We start from the raw sequence: 21,630 nt of genomic DNA on the forward strand, positions 1-21,630 counted from the left end.
AAAACGCGGTGTTTGTATTTGTGTTTTATACACTTATTTCTAACACAAAACACAACTATTTCAAGGTTTAAACACAATTGATGAGCAAAATAATAATGTACATAATCGGTTAATCGTGTTACAAGTTACAACCTCATGTTGCATTTACAAATTACATTCATGTTTCATTTTTTTTTTTTTTTTAAATAATTGTATTCATGCTCAAAGTACGTGTGTTGCGCAACATACACTCCTTTTGATGATGCTTATTATTTAAATCTAAATCTAACAGAGAGCATATTACTGTAATAGATCTCATTATAGACTTACATTTTATGTATTATATTATGATGTCAAATATTATAGGCGCATCTAACGGAGAATAATAAATCCTTTCCAACAATCAATTATATTACATTTCTTTCAGAATTTGTGGGTTAATAACAAATTCAAAATGTCTGATGTTGCCAATACAAGTAACATATTCCTTATTTTGGCACAAGTAAATAGGTGAAGTGTAGAAAATACCCCTATACTAAGTTTACAGTGCATATTACACCCCCTCACGTGCACAAAACACCCTCAAAGTATTGATTTGGTGCAAATAAGTCCCCCTTGCAAGTTTAAGTTAGAATTTGCCTAAATTGCCCTTTATGAGACATTTAATAAATTATTTTACAATACATTATTTTGTAAAATTACAGAAAAGGACACAAAAATGAAAACCAGTGAGGACTGGTCCATTAGCCCACGTGACAGCAACCTGAGTTTTTTTTTTTTTTGTTACTGGGGCCTCCTTATCTCTCCCCTTTCTTGCTCTCTCTAACCGACGGTGACTGAAGGAAGCTCTGATGACGACAAATACGACGGTCAGAGAATACGATGGCCAGTGAATACTCCGGCAACAACGATGAGACAGTGAAGAAAGGGACAACAACGCTTAAGATGGCAGGATCTGAATATGGACACACTGAATGGGGCGAGGAATGCTTGATTGTCTTATCACAACTTGGTATTTGAAGAGTTTGGTAGAGTGAAAAATGGATCTTTGAGGAAGATTTTGTTCTCTACGGCAATGTATTGGACTTGATCGGCGACAATGTTAGATTGAAGACATTGTAGCGAGGTGCTCACAGTGGGAATCGAATCGGGATTGGTCAAAGACAATCTAGGTCAGTTTGTTTGTGAGTTGAAAATTGGGTTCGATATCGAGTTTGTTTCGATTCGTACCTTTAAATTCTTATCTTTCAAAGTAATCGGACTCATGGATGGTGAGAAAACAGTCTTTATTTTTTCTCCGACTATCCAATCAACTGTCGGAATCGGAATTTTGACTGATATCCAACGAATTTCACCATACGTGGTGGTGTACCAGGACAACGAAGGATTAATAGATGGTGGGATGTTATCGTTCCATGAGTGAGTCATAAATAGGCTTGAGTTGTGTTGGGAGTCTCTAATGGCAGAGGCAGCGGCGACGATCTGGTTAGAAGGATTGGGACGTTTCTGCTGGGTCCGAAGATTTTCCCGGCGTGGAGGCTGTGAGAAGTAATGTGACAGGGGAGGTGTTTGTCAGCCCGAGAATGAGGCCAGTGGTGTTGGGTCAGTTTCCGGCGACGACCTTGATGTCCGAGAGGGAGGGCTCTCTGGTTAGCAAAACAGATCCCATCTCATGTGGTAAGCCCACTTTGATCTGGGTCTGACCCAGATTGAAACGGGCCAACCCATCAAGTTAAAAAATATACACAAAACTTTTTTTTGGGTATTTTTGGAAAATTAAAAGGGTAAAATGGGCATGACAACATAATTTTAAGTCAGATTTTTATTTAAGGGGTGTTTTGGCACCATATTAAAAGATTAAGAGTGTTATTTGCACACTTTTTCAAACAAAAAGTAAAAGTGCTACCAAAAATATATATTAGGGGTGTTTTCTGCACTATACCCCAAATAAATTCACCCCCTATCTCAATATATTGAGTTTGGTAACTCTCAGTCTCAATCTAAGATAAATTAAATATTCTTTCAATAGTTTGTCCGGTCAGTCAAATGGATTACTATTAAATTTATTTATGGTGGTTCAGGGTGAATAATGTAAAAAAAATTAATAATAATAATATTACATAATTTTTTAATTGGGACAAATTTTTTGATATAATTAAAAATAAAAAGATAAATTATTTTTTTGTATTAGAGGCCAATTGCATCTACCACTACAATACGTTCAGAGTGATGTAATGATTTTATTTGGGTATGCTAAGAACTAAAGTACTTCCGAAAATCTCTAATTTAGATGCTCCAAAAAAAGATGGAGCTCTAGTGTAATGTGTGGATTAGATGCTTCAAAACAAATGAAACTTTAGTGTAATGGGTGGGTGTTTACCCATTTATTCAAACTTTCAAAATGTATTATTTTCTACTCAAACTCGCAACGCTCTCGTTGCGACTCGAGTTACCTTACTTATTAAGTCTGGCTCATCCGGACGGCTTTTGGACGGGACGCTTGGCTTGATATCGGATCAAAAATTAAGTCTCAGAGTCTGTCTCTGGTATTAACAGTAATGGGTTGACTCTTGGATAATATTACATATCTACTCATTTATATTTAATTACTTTCCTATCCGAATTGCATGTAAGATAAATTACCCTTATTAGCCTTTTTAGCACGGTCGTTCCAACACTTGCAACGCTTTCAACGGTGCCGTCCATGAAACAACCAATGATGGACCTTTTGAGACCAAATCTGAAGCAGGATGTGTTCTGCTGGGCTTCCTCAAGATGAAATAGTGACTGGGCCATTCATACTTACATCTAAAGGGCAGGGATTAGTGAATATAAAAATTCGACTATTATCACTAGCAATAAAAATAAAATATATTAAATTTTGTGTGATATTGAAGATGCCAAAATCGGCGTGGGTTGGACACGGTCCAGATCGTCATAAACGGGTTGGAAGCGGGTCGAACAAATGAAGTTGGGCAAAACTAAGTTTTCATCACCAGGCCCAATTACAGAGAGAAAGCAATTGTGAGGCCCAGCTTAATAACGAAAGAACTAAACCCATAACAAAGGGAAGCCCAATTATAGAGTCCAACAGGAGGGGTAAATTATGAAACTACAGGAACGCCTATAACATTCTATAAATAGACATAAAATAAGGGGAGAAATCTGAAAATGTAATGATACTCTGTCAAAATAGAAAGAGAGAATTTTCTTCTATCTTCAGATATCAATTGATGTAACAACTTACATAAAACACTAGGTAAATTATGTTGACGTTCTCTAAAATTTGTTATAATTATAATTATATATAAGTTGGATCTTTTTTAACAATGACATCCCTTAAATTTGATAAAGTTAACTAACCTAATGATCATTTGTGCATAGTAAATTGACATTATTATCTCTTGACTTATTAATTGATGTATTTAAATAATAGAATTATATTTTTAACCTTAATATTTGGTGGAACAAAACTCATTTCATCCATGGTTGAGAAGGAACAATAGATTCAATTTCAATCATAATTGTCATAATGTTAAAATGACCAACTCTAAAGTTTTTTAATATTTGAATAAATAGGTAAAAATAGATGTCTAATGTCAAGAATGAAAAAATATTCAATATCACGGTTATGTAGTATCCTACTATTTCTTATTTAATAAAAGACACTATACATCTCTTTTGAACTTAAAAATTAGTGAATGAAAACCATAAAGGGCCTTCTTGTAGTATATGTACATTATTATCTTTTAAAGTAAGAACAAAAATGAGCATGGTGTTTGAGAGTAATTTTTGCCTATTAAATTTTTTTAGCTATGATTCTACGCTGCCGCTATTCTCCAAGAGTATTAACAAAAATGGTTTCTTAGTATTATAAAGAGTATCTGTCCTATATCAAATTCGAATAAAAATTAAAAAGAGTATAAATAAATAAATATGTAATATTATTTAATAATTTAAATTTTTAAATAAATAAATAAATAAACGTTCGTCCGTTACAACACTTAGGCGGCAGAATGAGATTGAGATATTTTTAACCATCGGATGATTCTACGTAGATTTGAATAATTTAACTTTTTACCGTTGGATCCATAATTCGTACTCAACCACCAGTTGATAATCCCATGCGACGATAGGGTCCACTATCTAAACAGAGCCTTGATTTGATAGATAAATACGGCGTCCAATTTAAGAGCCTTGATATGATAAGGACAATTTGGGCCCAACAGCTACACATACAAGCAGAGTGCGGATGTCGGACCACGTGCTGTTCGGCAAGAAAGGAGGGTCCGTATTGAGGGACCCTCGAAGATGAGCTGTTTGAATTAAGAAAGTCCCTCACCCATTGAAGAGCAGTACTTTTGCTATAAGCTTCATCAAAACCTTTTTATTCACCAAAACAAGATTGATCCCAGAACTTGCCTGGGAAGTGGAGAATAATTACCCTACAAAAATATTAATTTTAATTTTATTTTTTATTATTTATTTATTTTTTTAAATGCTTTTAAATTTACTTCTTATAAATTTTTCACATTATCATTATAAGTTTATTCTTACAATTCAGTAAAAAAAATGAAATTAATAGCAATCAAACCTTGACGAATGAGATTCAGTAAAAGAGAGAAAAAAAAATTTCTTCCGTATAAATTGACACAACGTGGGACATTAAATAAACAGAAGTAATTGAAACGAATTGTCCCCTAAAACAATTAGGTGGGAAGATTTATTTTGTGTTTTGTACAACCATCTGCAACCTATTACCGGCGAAATCAAAAGAAATCGTACTCTGCAAATTATGGTTGAGTGTTATTCTCAATCTGAAGCGAAAAGTCAAGGCTAGTGTAACTCTAATTTTGAAGCAACAAAATATGACCACTTTTGTTCATTTATTTTATGTTTTATTTGGGCCAAATTTAACATGCAGTTGAAACTGAAAGTCGTCGTATTTTGTCCTTACACTGAGAAGAAGGTGACTTGGTTAATTAGAAACATAACACATGCAGTTAAGTGTGTGGTTCTTATTTAATCTTATCTTTTCTCTTCTTGGTCTACATATGATCCAAAATGGGGTGACACTGCAGAAAAACAAAGCAATTGCTTTTGGTTACTGTTAAATTATCAATTATTCAAATGCCTACATAATCAAAACATTTAAGACTGCAACTGGATTGTACATAGGCATGTCTCTATATATGTATGAATTTATGTCTTAACCACCACACACCAACAATATATCTATCGCGATCGCAACCACCAGGAAAGCATTTATCAGAAAAACAGCATTCAGATTTTTCACTCTCAGTCACATTAATTTAATATATCTATATATTTCAAATGGCAATTTACAAGAACTGTTATTGTATGTTCCCTCCGTCCTATATTAGTAGTTCAATTTTTTCTTTTTACATGTCCCAAATTAATTGTCGTCTTTGAAAACTCAAAACATCTTTTCATTATATTTTCTTTATTGTCCTTTACTTTTTTGAAAAAATTTCAAACTTTGTAATTGTACATATTTAAATTAAAAAAGATAATTTGATAATTTTTAAAAAAAAATAATGCATTAATTGTATGTCCTCTTAAAAATTTTAATTTCTAAATATGAACTTCTATTTAGGGACGGAGTGAGTAATAATTAACATCCCAATCGACCATACTTAATTTTATTGTTTTGATAAACTTTCAAAACACACGGAGAAAACAATAGAGAGAATCAATGGTTTCAATTTCCAGTTTCTTCCTGTCTTTCCTTAATTAGGACTTCTCCTTTTCGTTATCCTTTTCCTTCTTGCTTGGAACACGGCCATCCGTTCCGGCGATCACCGCATACTTGTCCTTCCTAGTCAAATTAGTGCACTCAAACCCTAATGTCCCAGCCAACACCCTTTGAATATAGTTTGCAACTTCAATTGCAGATTTACCACCTTTGCAAGTCAGCTCAGTGGGTAGTTGATTCAAGAAAGTGATCTCATAAGTTGGCATTGGATTCATGAACACAAAATATGGATCCAAAAACTTATGCCCACGAGCCGTGGTTCCATAAAACACACTTTGCTTAGTGTTAATGGCTACCGGGACAATCCTATCCGTGAGCTCAGCAAAAAGTGCACTAAATCTCAATAAAAATGGCTCGCGACAAGTAGTCCCCTCGGGGCATATGACCAAGTCACCTTCCTCGAGCAATTGCTTGATGTGAGCTGCATCTCTCTCTCTCTCCCTTGACAATGCCACGGCTTTGATGGGCGAAATTAGCTCCGAAAACTTGCTTATGCTATATGTGACACAACTAATTTTTCGTCCTAGGGCGACTGCAGTGACCACGGGGTCTAGGACAGTCCGGTGGTTGCAAACTAAGAGGACACCGCTTTGGCCTTTCTTGGGTGGGGGGGGAGGGTTGCCCTTTACGATGAGCTTAATTCCGAGGATCTTATAGTTGTACCAGACAATTCTCTCCGGCAAAGGAATGTTGAGGTAGACTCTGAGGATGGAGAGAATGATGCCTATTGGCATCCATAAGAAGGTCAAGAGAGCAACAAGAGGTGTTGGTCTTTGAACCAAACGGCCCTCATGAAAGATGACAGGGCTTAGAAGCTTGTTTCTTGGTAGTGGCTCACACTTTGTTCTTGGCACCATGTATCCTTCCTGTCATTAACAAAATTAACATCTATATATATATCAACATTCAGAAGAACAAATAAATCAAGGCATGTAATATATATGTAGTTCTTTCAAATAAAACCCATTAGGTGTTTCTTCATGCACAATTAATTAAATTAATTAAGGGGAGAGAAATTTTGGGAAAAAAAAATATTTATTATTCTCTTAACATTTTTTTAGCGAAAAACAGAATCCAAGGCTTGGATTGAATGAAAAAGTGGGTTGGTCATGGAAGGTGCATGTGGGTATCCATTGTCCAATTGTGTTTCCAATGGGATAAGCATGAAGTTTCCATTGAGGAGAATAAGCAATAGACGTGGACCAATAGAATAAGCATGAAGTTTCCATCAAGAGAGAGAGAGAGAGAGAGTTCATGAACAAAGCATTTAGCTCATAAATCTCTCACCAACCATATCAATTAAAAATATGTCATGACAAAAGTTTTAATTGTTGTACCCAAACTGAGCTAAGAAACAGCTTGGCAGTAAAAAGTGACAAGATAGATGTATGTTCATGGACAAATAATTTTAACCATAAAAGAATTCACATGCCTATCAATGTATCACAATATATATATATATATATATATATATATATATATATATATGAACATGCATTTACGGAGAAGTAGTAAAGTACTGCTCTACTTGTATATTTAACTACTAATTAGAATTTTTTTTTTTATAAAAAAAATTAGGATATAAAATAAAAATAGTTATATCTGTGACATTGTACCTTGCATATTGACATGAAATCATGGTCAGTCTCTCTATCTCCCAGGCCTAAATCAGGCAAATTTGTTCCAAATTCTCTTAGGATGGCCGCCCTTTTGTTTTCTCCTGCAAGAACACCTGGTTTCTTCACAAATCCAGTTGCTCTCCCTGATTTTGTTACTTCCAACTCGGTCCCAAGAACCTTATCAGCCCCCAAAAAGTTCTTTGTGAAGTGCTCCACCATTATTCTAGGGCTCGCAGTAATAATGTACCTCTTACCAAAGGAATTGAACACTCTCCAAGTCTGGGGATGAACATCCTCCGCGTAGAATTTGGGCAAGACTGACCTTGAAACAAGCTCAATGTTGCGGATTTTCAAGCCCGCGAATGAAATGAAGATAAAAGTTTGGATGGCAATGGATTCTGATACGAACAAGTACATGAAATATACGAATGGGACCGATGCAAGAAGGACTAATGCCCTTAGGAGGCTACCGGCTTCGAGAGCAACAAGCATGAAGCAGGGAAAAGCACTTCTTGACACAAGAAGTGTGCCATCTAGGTCTGCTGCCACTGTTTGATTGGATCGTCCCTCATTGCTACATTTTGTGATCGGTTCGAAATGGCGATGAGCACCCATGAGGGAGAGAGAGAGAGGTGGTGTGAGGAATTTTTTTTTTTTTCGGGTGTGAGCTGTGTTATGTTATGGAGAAAGGAGGAGGGGTTTAAAAAGGAATGGAGCAAGATGGTCATGTTGTTGGTGGTGGCACTATAGCATGATAGTATCATGTGGTTGTGAGAGAGAGAGAGAGAGAGAGAGGAGAGAGAGGGTAACAAAATTTGTAAGATAAGCAAGATAGTTTTGACGGTTCAATTAGGGGCAGTTGTGAAGAGGGGTCCAAGTAGTTGAAAGTCGATACCAACGCCCAACGTACATTCAATTAGCCTACATTTTAGTTTTTAGGCGCCGCCCTTGCTGCTCCATTATGGCTTTGGCCAAGTTTTATTGTATTTGGCTTGGAAAGAAGCTAATTTCACCGAATAAATTAATCCTAACCAAGATGTTCTAGCAACTGAGATATATATCCATTTATTATGCATGTGAATGATGAAAAGATTGATTACGGATGGTGAGACAATGATTTTATTGAGTTTTAAGTATATTTGGGTGTATGGTACCTAGTGAATTTTATGTTGTTTTCTTTATATTATATGCGAATGTCAGTGGTCTTTTTGTAAAATTATAGCGACATTTATTGGTTTGGTTTGGACATGGAAAAGTCAAATGAAATTTGGGGAGTATAATAAGTTAATACTCATACTATGTATATCACCTTAATTACACCCACAATACCATCCTCTTTATGAGTATATTTAGAGCATAAATACACCATTTGTGATCATAAATACACTGTTTGTTGTTGAATATTAAGTGGCCCATTTCAAAAATCATCAAATTAAAATTTACCTTGGCCAAAAAAATCGTCGTATTAAAATATCAAATGAGATGACCAATACCTACCATATCATGTTTAAAATTTTATCTTTACATTGTTGGTTCCAAATCTAGAAAAGGAGGGTTGTGAACATGTGTTATCGGTAAATCAAGAAAGAAGAGAACTAGGAATAAATATATTTGTAAGATGATTCTAAGTAGCACCAATTAAAAATAGGGTTAATTTAATAAAAAGCACATTAGCAATCTTTAATTACTAGAATATAAACACTCAACAATTACTCGCCGGTCTGAGTGATTACAAATAATTTAGGCAAAAGTTATTACGAATATGTCAAATTTCACTTTTCATGAAAACATAGAGACCAAATTACTCCACTAATACCTTAAGAGATTTACTAAATAACCCTTTACATCATTACTTCACTTTACCAATCCGAGAACCCACCACTCCTATCCATGTTTTCATTTTTTCTCTCTCGTGCAGACCCACGAAGGCACAACTAGGGCAAGTATTAGTCCTCTGTCTTCGTTTTCTTCTCTCTTGTAGACCCGAGTATCCATACTGTGAAATATTTTGAAATTTGACAACATGCAGTAAACTTTTTACTCTATTGCAGTAAAAGATTTACATTAGTGAAGTTCACGTTTTACATTCTACAACATTGAAAAAAAAAATTCTGCGGTTTTCCTACATCAGTGCACTTTACCAATCTAAGAACTCATTACTCTTTTGTCTTCGTTTTCTTCTCCCTTGCGGTCCCGCGAAGGCACATCTAGGGCAAATATTACTCCTCTTTGTCTTCGTTTTCTGCTCTCGTTCAAACCCGAGTATCCATACTATGAAATATTTTGAACTTTGACAACATGCGGTAAACATTTTACTTTATTGCAGTAAAAGTTTTACATTAGTGCAATACACGTTTTACATTCTACAATATTGAAAAAAAAAAAAAATTATGCAGGTTTTGCTACGTCGGTGCATTGTAACAAAAAATAATCTGTCATACTGTAAATTTCGGCAAGAGAAAGGAGACAATTTGCCGGAGGAAAGAGGAGTTGTAGTGTGTGTCAAAAGGGTTAAATAAATAAAATCTTAACTATATACTTGAGCGATGACAGCGCAATGGAAAGTGACTGAGTGATGTGCCCTAGTTGTGTCTTCGCCGGCCTGAGTGATATGCCTTAGGTGTGCCTTTGCCGGTTTGAGAGATGGAATTGCTCGACTGAGTGATGTGCCCTAGGTCTCCATGTATTTGCCGGTGCGCAAGATCGATCGATCGATAGAGAGAGAGAGAGAGAGAGAAGGAGAAGAAAGACAAAGAGATTGCTAATTAAAGGAGGAGATATAAGATGAAAAAAAGAAGTAATAATGTAAATAATGGTTATTTAGTAAATTTAAGAAGGTATTTATGAGTAATCTGATCTTCATGTATTCACTAACAGTGAAAATTGACATATTTCTAATAATTATTGTCTAAATTGTTTTTAGAGGGAGTTATTTTTGAGCGTTTACATTTTAGTAATTAAGGCTTGCAAAGGTTATTTATTTATTTATTAAATTAACCCTCAAAAATAAAATTTGACAGGAAGTTGTAATTATTGCATCATCATAAAATCCTTTATTTATTTTCTCAAAAGTTGTTAAACAATTGAAGATGAAAATTTATATATTATATATATCCTCTTTATGATCGAGTATATTTAGAGCATAAATACACCATTAGGACAAGAAGAGTAAATCTGGGCAGAGTGGACAAAATGACCATCCCCTTTTGTGAGCCAATACGAGCCCTATGATCACGAATTTATATGAGCCCACTCAATGCTATTATATTGAGAATGTAACGCTTGCAACCTTCTCGATGTAATAGTATCACATTTTCGGTGTAATAGTATTTCATACTTATATTAATTTTTGATAAAATGATATTGCGGTATGTTGCATCTCGGTAATAAGTAAAGTATTGTATCTTCTTCTTCTTCTTCTTTTTTTTTTTTTTTTTTTGGATGGTAAAGTATTGTATCTTCGTGAATACCTTCGTAGCCCAACGATTGGGTTGCTCTTCGTTGTCCTTGTGAGTTTGACTTCGACTCTTTGAACCTGTAACTTCTAATCTAACAATCTTGCCCTATAAATTATTTATTTATTTATTGTGTCTTAATATAATTAAGGAGTTAAGCGTGTATCGAAACGACATGGTTTTATGATACAATGAAAAGTAATAGAGTGGTAAAGTATCTCATGATTTAGGTGAAAAGTCATGAATTGAGCAATTTAGTTTACATCCTTTATATTTGAGTGTCCTACATGACTAAATGCATGATGCTCAAATCACATCATTTCCATGTACACACATATTCCATGTCACTTCACAGCTAATCTTGTCAGTTAAACAAGAGCTGCGACGGTATGGAAAAAGATGTAAAAAGAAGAGCAATGCTTGGATTCTGCCCTATCGGGACAAGTTTTGTCCTCTACCCTATGAAAACTTGACACCTATCCAAAATATAAAAAATGAATCATACTGAATCAAATTGGGTTATCTGGGTAGGATCCATCAGACAAACCCATTTTCTCTCCTTCAGTTCTTCCTCTCTTTTCTTCTCTCCAAGCACCGTTGCAAGCCCACACCATCTTCATCCTCGCCGGTCTGCTAGCGCCACCGCCGGTCAGATTATTCATGGCTAAGCTCTCCACATTCGAGTTATCCTTAACCGAACCGTCCTTGCCACCGTTCGAAGTTAGCCCGTCGCCGCCGTTGTCAGTCAGCCACTCCCATCATGGCCGCCATCATCCGAAGCCAAGCCCTCCACCGGCAAGCTTACCTCTGACTGGCTCCATCACGATCGAGCCTTCGATCTTAAAACCCTCTGCCGGATCTCTCTCGTCTCCACCTCGATTAGCCGCCGCAAACTCTCAGCTCCGGAGCCTTAGCTGCCGATTGATATATATCAACCGCCGTTGAAGGAACCACCAGAAAACCCCATCGTTCCGGGATCCGGCTCCACCTTGGTCGGATTCGAGGGATTCAGAGCTTGTGTAGCTGTCGCGATCTGTCGCCATCGCCAACGGTGATCTGTTCTCTCACACCCTCGCCACTTCAACTCTTTGCTCAGTCGACGACCCGCTATCTAGTCACCGGATCTGTCTCAACCACCATCTCCATCTTTGCCGGCTACAGAGATCATCACAGCCGGCCGAACCAGTTATCTCTACCGGATCCATCACCGCTTCCAGATCTGTTACCTTCATTAACTCCAGCATCGCCTAACTCCACCATCGACAGAATCATTGTCTCCGTCTTCAACGGTGACATCCCTGCCGTCGCCAAACTCAGGGGTCGGAGTCACCAGAGGGATCATCTTCACGCCGTTGATTAACTTCATCGCCGACCCGATCTCAGCCGGGGATCCTCTCAGAATCCGGTGATCTTGTCGTCGGCACCGGCAACTCTAGCTCCTATATTGTCTGGGTTCTTCTCGCCGTCATCTGACCCACATGCCTTCTTCTAGCAGTTATAGAAAAGTTTTAGTTGGGAAGAAGAGTTTGTTGGGGACAAAAATAAAAAAATCACGAGGCTACTCTTATGTGGGTTTGTGGCGCGACGCCGGAGAGCAAGGAGAAGCTCGGTTGTGGATGAACTGCGGCTGACTTGCGGCAAGGTGGGTTGAACTTGGCTGGTGGAATGGAGGATTCAGAATGGTGACCGACGAAGATGAAAGTACTGAAGGAGAGACTTTCCCAAAAAAAACAAAGGACTGAAGGAGCGAGAAAATGGGTTTCTGTGATGGATCTTAATCCGGGTAACTAACGGGTAACTAATTTGATCCATTTTTTTTGGGACAGGTGTTAAGTTTTTACAGGGCCACGTCAGAGTAGAGGACAAAACTAGAGCCCCAGAACTGAAAGCTTTGAATCTTCTTTTTATTCTTAGAAGTCATTTCATCTATTTTCTAAGAAATTAACCCGACTTTCAGTCTATTAAAGAAATCCAAACACTCTGGTGGTTCGAGAATATGGAGCCTTTTTAAAATTTGTAGTCTTATTTATACTCCACTTTTTGATGCATGTGATCGGCACTAACATAATACGACTTGCATGAATATAGAAAAAAAAAAAAAAAAAACACATTGAAGGCTTTTTAACATAAACATATTGAAGGCTGTAAAAAGTAAACGGTAGAAAGTTACAGAAATGACTATGGAATCTATAGATATATAGAACCTTTCAATATATATATATATATTGATTTTTTTAACAAAACAAATAGAAAGTTAATTATGTTAATATTGAGTAAGTAAAAACACATCAAAGTTCAATAGCACAACTTTACTCTCTTCAATATTATACATATTATGATTCATATATATATATGTATATATATATAGATATAGAATTTGTAAATACTCCATTGGTGATTAAAAAAATTCTTACATTTTTTAAATTGAGCGAATAAGGATAATTCTTCAATTTGAAGATTGAAATACCTAAAATATTCTTAAGACAAAAACAAAAACAATAAAAGGGTATTTTTAATTTATAAAACCCTTTAATTTTATTTTTTTATTTATTAAAAAAATATCTAAAATTCCCTTAAGGGTATTTTCGGATTTTTATAAAAAAATTGTTTAAACTCAACGATCAGACGGCAATTTTCTACAAATTTTAAAAAATACAGAAATTTATATATATTTTAAAAAAATTGGAGGTGTTTCTTGCAAACTCATACCATATAGCATATGTGAGATGGGGTGTGAGCCCTAACTCATGACATGACTTTAGAGTTAGTGGTGAGCTCTCTTATCACATTTATTCCTTTCTGCATTTCTGTATTTTTGAATCCGAAAGATGTATCATTTTCACAAAATAAGTCCTTAGAAATTTATTGACTTAAAAATTTATACTACATATTAATTTACTAGATACGAAAGTTGAACACAGCATGAATATTAGTGGCCGGGTATAAGATTATATCTAAAAATGGGCTAATGGATTAGGTCGCTTAGTTTTCTTGATTGATCCTGACCCATATATGAATATGAAGTGACAATGCTTTGGCACTTTAATACCCAATATAAGTAAAAGAGTCATGACCTTTTTTTTATAGTAAAAAGTCATGGTATAAAAATATTTTTTCCTTTTTATCTGAGTGCCCCCATGAGTAAATGCATTTCAGCATGTTCAGTCACAAAATGGGCATGCCATGTACACGCACATTCAATGTGGCTTCACTTAATTGATGCAAATATATAATTTCTTGACAGTTATGTATAGTACATGTTTAAATGAAAGATTTAATGAGATCCGATTGATTGACAAAAAAAAAAAAAAAAAGAAAAAAGAAAAAGAAAAAGAAGAAGGTAATTGATTTATCATGCATTACAATTAAATTGGTAGTCCTTTCTCAGAAATAGGAAAAAGCCAGAGTAAAAGCTGTAAGAATTGAAAGCTTTGAATCCTCTTAGAACATGGCGGCGCAAGTAGTTTTAGAGAGATAGTGTGTCAGTGTAAAAAGAGAGAGGGGCGGTATGCAGAAACAAGTGGAGTGTTGCCTACAATGACTATCTATTAGATTGTCTACTGATGGAGTGGGCTTTGGAGAATACGCTACAATTTTTTTTGTTTGTTTAATTGGCTGCGACTATTGTTTTGTATCAAATTTTTTATTTTATTTTTAAATTAAAATAATAAAATAATAAAAAATAAAAAATGAAATAATTAGGTTCCACATTATGAAATAGATAAAAAAACATTAGAGTATTACATCATTATTTTTTTGCTTATATAACACTCTATTTTTTAAAAAATAAATAGATAAACTTATATATCCACACCACTTCTTACTATTCGATAAGTCAATTTCTGTTAAAATGATCCTCTTGTCCTTCTAGGCCATTTTTCGTACCTGGACCACTGATTTTCATCAAGTATTAAAGAGTGACAAGACTGTGGGTATACTTCATCACACTTTAAATGGCCTTTTTAATTTATAGTGCAGTTAATTCACTTTAATTAGATGCATGTGATTCACATTAATGTAACTGGAACCGCACGAATATGGAAACAAGGCCAAACAAAATTGGAGACTGTTTTATCTTCTTAACCTCGATCTTCTCCTCTTTCAATATACATTATTGGGTAGCACTAATTTTCTTGCAAATGAGGAATTATTTTAATTTTAATTTTTTATTTGACAAGGTGGGGGAGGAGCTAGAGTCTAGAGAGAGTTAGGATGAAGTGAGTTGAACTTGAACTCCACACAATTCAGAAGAGTACTTCTGTCAATTGAGCTACCTAGCCCACTCCGTGACGACAAAGAATTAGATTATTTCAGGAGTAACAACAACATAATAGTCCTATCAATATTGAGTAACTATTTCCTATCATCAAATAAAATAATTAGTGTTAATTTTTTTCTCAATAAATAATTAAGTGTTTATTGGTAAGTAGTATTACACAATTTGTACTCCAAGGTAGCCAATAATCATCAAATGGATTCCAGAAATAATCTTTTGTTTATTCCTCGACAACTCAACTATTCACGGAACGTGATCAGATCATTTGTTTCTTGGAGAATTTCTTGAGAATCCTACTAGATCCATTCTTCCAAACCCGACATATTACAAAGGATTATTGTAACAAGGGTCATTTGTTTCACATCGGATCCGGATAGAAAAGTGATTAGGTGTAAATGGATGGGTATGCAGTACTATCCAACAACTTGAGATTTTGGGTAAATGGGTAAGCGCCCACCCATTACAATTAGTATCAGAGTTAGACTCAATCCTTAATCCGGTGTCACGCCAAGCGTTTGGTTCGGAGGGTGTCCGAGTTTGCAACTCAGATAGGCAGGGTGGCTCGAGCCGCAACGAGAGGGTTGCGAGTTTGGGTGAAAGAGAAGATAACAAGGGTCATTTATCCCAAATTAGATTCGAATGAAAAAATGATTGAGTATAAATGAATGAATATGTGGCGCTGTCGAAAAATTTAAACTATTAAATAAATGGACAAATGTCCATCTGTCACAATTATCCTGAAGGCTAGGGCAAGCACTTAAGTTAAAAAATTGCAATATATATATTTTTCTATAATGAAGAGCTGCTAAGAAGGTGATAAATTGTATACCAACCATTTCCCTTGTAATATGGTCCACCTTGACTAAATAGTGCTTTGGGGGGAATTCAATACTAAATGTATAACTCCATCACCGATTCACCAGCAAGCAAAATCATAGTAAAAGCACAATTAACTTTCACCAGAAAGATATGAGGGTCAACATTTCATAACTTCCTTATCTCGATGGTAATTAATAATTATGGTAAAATATATCTTCTGAATTCAGTTATCTTATATATGTAACAATGATCCGAAGAATATACAGTAATGGGCAATTAGTTTGTATTTGAATCAAAAGCCAAAAAGCTAGGAGGGTTGAGCCAAGTGAGAGCTAGTAGCCGGGCCGAGTCTTGGCTCGAGTTAATGAATGACCTAACAAATAAAATGGGTGCTTGACTTTGAACAAAACCATGGATAACTTCCTAGCTTCCAGTGGTTTTATAGTAATATGTTAATTTCTATAAATGACTTTGGAATTACCTGTCGCCAGAGTTTCAAACTGGTAGACATCAGCATCAACTACCCTTTAATAACTATCTCTCTCTCTCTCTCTCTCTCTCTCTCACAGTAGATATCTCGTGTGTGTGTGTGTGTGTGAAATAAACAATGACCATGAGAGACGATGAAAACCATGTAGATTTTGTAGTTGAGATTAGGAACTCTCCGCTTCTTCATATTTTTTTTCATTAAATATAAGATGTTGCCAACGAAAACCACGTGTACTGCTAATCGTTTAGCAACAAGTTGTTGGCTCATTTAATCTTCCAATCTTTTTATTTATTTATTTCTCCTTCATAAGTACTCTTTATATATGTATATATACATATATAGTTGTGAACTTGTGTTTGTGTATGAGCATGCATGCCCTTTCATTTACTCTTTTTCTCCTTTATATGTACCATATGAGATCTGATGTCAATTTGCATTAAACAATTACGTAGTAGCACAATTTACTCATAATTATTTTTTCTATTTTTTTTTTTTTAAAAGTTGGAACTAACAAAAAAAAAAGAAAAAAAAAGAAAGAAGTTGGACCTAACAAGAAAAATTAAAAAAGGAAGTGGGATGTGGGAGTCAATACTGGATTTAAGGACTCTACTAGAAGAGTTTGAAATCCGCCACCGACTAACCAGACTGGAAGAATATTAGCATTGTCCAATCCACATCAACAAATCAGTAATTCAAGTCAAACCAAATTAAATGAAGTTGTTTTGAGACAATCCTACTACACCTATTAACCCTACTTGTGGTCAAGAAAGTTCCCCATTTTGTCGGTCATGCTTTAAGTCACTTCAAATCACTCATCAACAATCAAAATACATTATTATTATTCTTAATTTTTAAATTTTTTTTTTTTCCCGGGTAAATTGGCGATTGTATTGATGAATATAGCTGTACAGGCCCACTAAAAATAGACAATAGAGAGCCCATGACTGTTGCCGAACCTAAAGGCATGCCAGGCCCAAATACAAATTAGCTTAGAGAGGTGAAGCAATATCTGAAGTTGGCTCTGTTTGGCCGCCACTTTATGTATATGTATAAAGTGTGTGTACATATATAGTCATATAGATTTATACTAATCCCAAATTCCCACTCTAGATTAAGTTATAAAGGGTGCAATCCACACATGGTCCAGTGGCTAAGTGGTCTCTTTAGGTGAACCGTAAATTCCGACGTCCTACGTTCGATTCAATGATGTGTATAATTTGTCATTTTCAAAATTTTCAAACTATTGGAGAGTTCAAAGTAGGTAACCGATTATAAAGTGTGCATGTTACGCATGTGTGTGCATGTCATGCATGTGGGACACTTTTTAAGTGACTAGGGTAAGCAACAAGAAGATGTGAAAGCTAAAGCTGCACTCAGTAGATGAGTTTGGAGATGGATGGAGGACAAAATGAGTACAATTAACACCGCCTAGGGTTGCTAATACCGTGGTCCCAATCGCCTTAGAAGGTAAGGTGATTGATCACATCTCATATATTATAGGAAGATCATAAAGATTATATCTTATTTTTGTGGATTTTTCTTTGGGTTTAGGAATAGAGGTCACACTCTTAAAATCAATGAGGCATTTATGTGTAGCTGTCCATTATGTGGATTTAATCAGAGTGAAGAACACACACTGGAGTTACTGAATGCACATGGCGTTGCCCTTAATATGATCACCTAATTAGTCGGTCTACTTCTTCATCTTCTTAAAGGCAATTTTATTATAATCAAACACTATATATATATATATATATAGTCTCTTTCATACTCACCAGATACAATTCACCAAAATATAATTGATTAATACATTTTTTCTGTTTGGCTGTATTTTGTTGAAAGCTGCATCATGTAATTCACACTATAATTGCTGACATTATTTGGAGTTATAGCAAGTCTTGATATTGAAATCAGCACGGGAAATGCGCGACAATGACTTCAAATTTGCATAATTCAATGCTCTAGGCCATATGCATCGCACCTACTGCCTACATGTTATGGCTAATTAATCATTTTTCTCGTTGTCACCATAAATTAGATGTCAAATCAATTAACTTCTAGCAAAAAATGAAAAAACAGAAGAAGAGGCGGGTATTACTAACTGTATTATCAACTCAGTTAAATTTCAAGAGAATTAGGTTATCAAGTGCTTAATTGGTGTAAGAGTTTTAATTGGTCACTTAAAATGTGTAATTGTGCACGTCTCAATCCCCCAAGTCTGCAATGTTGATAATGTTTTGCATCTTAACGTGGACCGAAATAGAATATCAATTCATAGGCATGGAGTGCATTTTGCATCTTAACGTGGACTGGAAAAGATTTTCACTTTTATTTTTTATTTTTTAATGATTTGAAACAGTTTTAACTACTTTGAGGGACATGGAGTGACATTTTGCATCTTAATGTGGACCAAAAGAAAATATAAAGACATGAAGTGACGTTTTTAAGGGTTTATTATGTAAGCAACCCTGATATGTTAACATAGAATGAAATGAAAGTAAATAAAAGAGTGTATACCCATATGTTTATAATTGGCATATTCATCTTCTATATTTGCGTGTAACATAAGAGATTAACAAAAAAAAAAAAAAAAAAAACAGAGATCGATAAGACTTTGCGCCTGCGAGGTAGTTAAAGGAGAATTTATCAACTTATACATAGTAACAGTAAATCATTAAGTATGTGACAGATTGTTCCCAATTGCTGGTCCAAATATTCGGTGGCAATCTTGAACCCAGAATCTTGAAAAATCATACTGCAACAGTTATTAGTTTTTGTTGCCATTAATATGCAGTGATTGATGTAATTTCATATTTGTCAAAGTAAATAGATTTGGCAAAATAATAGTTCCCTTTAAGCATCATTGTTACTTAAATTATGGAAAATATCAAGACATGGAGTCACCTTTTTGGTGATGTGAAACCATAATAACCACACACTTTATGATAAGCGTGATTATGTCTCTCCATATTCACAAATAGTGATCTTAAGGATTTATTATATAAACAACCCTGTTATGTGAACATGGAATGAAATGAAAGTGAATAAAAGAGGGGTACAAATCATCTTCAAGGAAATTTGCCTCTTAACATTTATAGGTATTTAATTGTACGGCTATTAAAGCGCCACATCAATAACTTTTTATTCTATCATTAATTTACCGAGCTTAATTAATTAACTAATAAATATGATATTTTTTGAACTAAAAACTCTATTGCGACCCTTAACACCAAAAATTAACCCCGTAATCCACAACGTTTTTAGTGTTACTTATATTCATAATAACCTATAGTTATGTTTTGGACTGTAGCCTGTAGGTTGGGGTATGGGGATTTGCTGGATAGAAAGAGAATCATGCTAACCTAAAAAAATTTAGAAATATTTTAAACCAGCGAATAAAGATTGATGATAGTAGATAAAAAGCGAAAGAGGTAAGCTTAATGGTAATTGTTATCTTGGAAACCGTGAGGGTGCAGTAAAGTTTTTAGTTTAAAAGATACTATATTAATTAATTAATTAATTAAGTTTGATTAATCAATGATGGAATGATAAATTATTGATGTGATGCTTTAACAGTCATAAAATTAAATACGTGTAGATGTTAGGAGACAAATTTTCTTAGAGATGATCTGTACCCATAAAAGAGTGTATACCAACATGCTTATAACAGTGTAACATAAGATGTATATGGAAACAGTAAATCATATTGTACGTGGATTGTTCCCAATTGCTGGTCCAAATATTTCAAATCATGAGTAGGAATCTTGAACCCCGCTGCAACAGTTATTAGTGTTTGTTGTCATTAATATGACCAGTGATCGATGTAATTTCATATATGACCAAAAAAAAAAAAAAAAAAAAAAATTGTAATTTCATATTTGTCAAAGTAAATAGATTTGACAAAATGATAATTCCCCTTTAGCATCAATGTCACTGAAATTATGGAGGATATCTTTCTAGTTAGGATTATTCATTTATTTTCAAAGGCGATTAACAGTATAGGGTAGATTAACGATTCAGCCGAATAGATAATGATAGGATGTGTTATAAATCCAAATTTATAAGAAATAATATATGCCATCATTGAATGCTAGTGACAAATTAAATCATTAATGTCCCTCCCTGTTTCAAAGATTTAGTAAATAGATTTGACAAGAAATGGTCATCTAGCTCCTTCCACCATCATTTTCAGAAGTAGATTCAAAAGACTACTAAAATTTACAAAATACTAACTTGAACAGCATTGATCAAATAATTAACGGGATTAAATAATTTTGTTCTTTTTTTAAAGAAAATATCATTGTTGGAAGTTGGAACAGTGTGACAAGAAGACTATAACTAATATTTTGTTCTGATTATCAAAATCTAATCCATATTAATCAACCATGCATCGACTTCCTTGCAACAGATAAAATCATATAAACACTTTGACATGCCAAACTGCATTTAATAATTTTTATAGTCATGCAATTGCATCTAGCGGTGTTCATTTGGTCCAGCAATCCTTGAATCTAATTCGATTTGTGCGAATTGAATCAGTTTTTTAAACTAACACTTCGGTTATGAATTTATGAACAAGAAATTTATAGTCAACAGATTAGCTAACGGATTAGAGCCTCAAAAAACCTGATCTGTAATTGTTTGATTTCATCGTTAATTTTTTGTTCCCTCCAATTTACCTGTAATATATAGTAGTATCACATAGGGAATTTGCATTTCCATTCTTTTAGATCTGCGACTTTTTTTTTTTTTTTTATTTTAATTTTTGCATAAATTGATTTCCTAAAAGTCATTTTATTTTCACCAACTGGTAGATTGCTTAATCCGATTCGTGATGACCCCTAATTGCATCTAAGTAGTGTCACTTGGCTTAAACGTCATTTTACACCGAGCATCTAATATCATGCTTAATCAAACTATTATTAGATTTTAATATATACAAAATAGTTAATAATCTCATCAATGGGGTTCATGCAAATACTGCTATAATCAGTCTCTATAATATGTTTCAATGTACAGTAATTACCAATTAACGATCTTTGTCTGTGTGTGGGCACTGTGCGAGTCTGATTTACAAAGTCTATATGGAACAGAATCTGAAATAATTAAGTGGGCCAATATGTGGGCTTTCCACTCTCCCAATGTCATGGCCCACTTAGTCTACGTGCATAACCCAACATATTGGACCCATTTCAAGCTCAACCACTGGCCCTGAA

At 34.7% G+C, this 21,630-nt stretch overlaps 1 protein-coding gene across 1 annotated transcript; it reads right to left on the reverse strand.

The window, feature by feature from the left end:
- Positions 1–5,608: 5,608 nt before the first annotated feature.
- LOC132313265 (glycerol-3-phosphate 2-O-acyltransferase 6) lies at positions 5,609–8,128 on the reverse strand. The gene is made up of 2 exons (XM_059811960.1): positions 7,372–8,128; positions 5,609–6,621 (listed from the first exon to the last, which is right to left on the reverse strand). Exons 1-2 carry the CDS (start codon positions 7,987–7,989, stop codon positions 5,734–5,736), a joined length of 1,506 nt encoding a protein of 501 aa, XP_059667943.1. The 5' UTR covers positions 7,990–8,128; the 3' UTR covers positions 5,609–5,733.
- Positions 8,129–21,630: the final 13,502 nt, after the last annotated feature.

This window comes from Cornus florida, unplaced genomic scaffold (genome assembly GCF_030987335.1).
Source record: "Cornus florida cultivar Cherokee Brave unplaced genomic scaffold, ASM3098733v1 CherokeeBrave_3.0.0_Hap2_Chr06, whole genome shotgun sequence".
Lineage (NCBI taxonomy): Eukaryota > Viridiplantae > Streptophyta > Magnoliopsida > Cornales > Cornaceae > Cornus > Cornus florida.

Bases quoted from the DNA above. Each gene is read 5' to 3' on its own strand.
- LOC132313265 (XM_059811960.1), bottom strand. From the start codon at position 7,989: ATGGGTGCTCATCGCCATTTCGAACCGATCACAAAATGTAGCAATGAG. The intron at 6,622-7,371 runs GTACAATGTCAC...TGTTAATGACAG, and splicing joins ATTTCATGTCAATATGCAAG to GAAGGATACATGGTGCCAAG.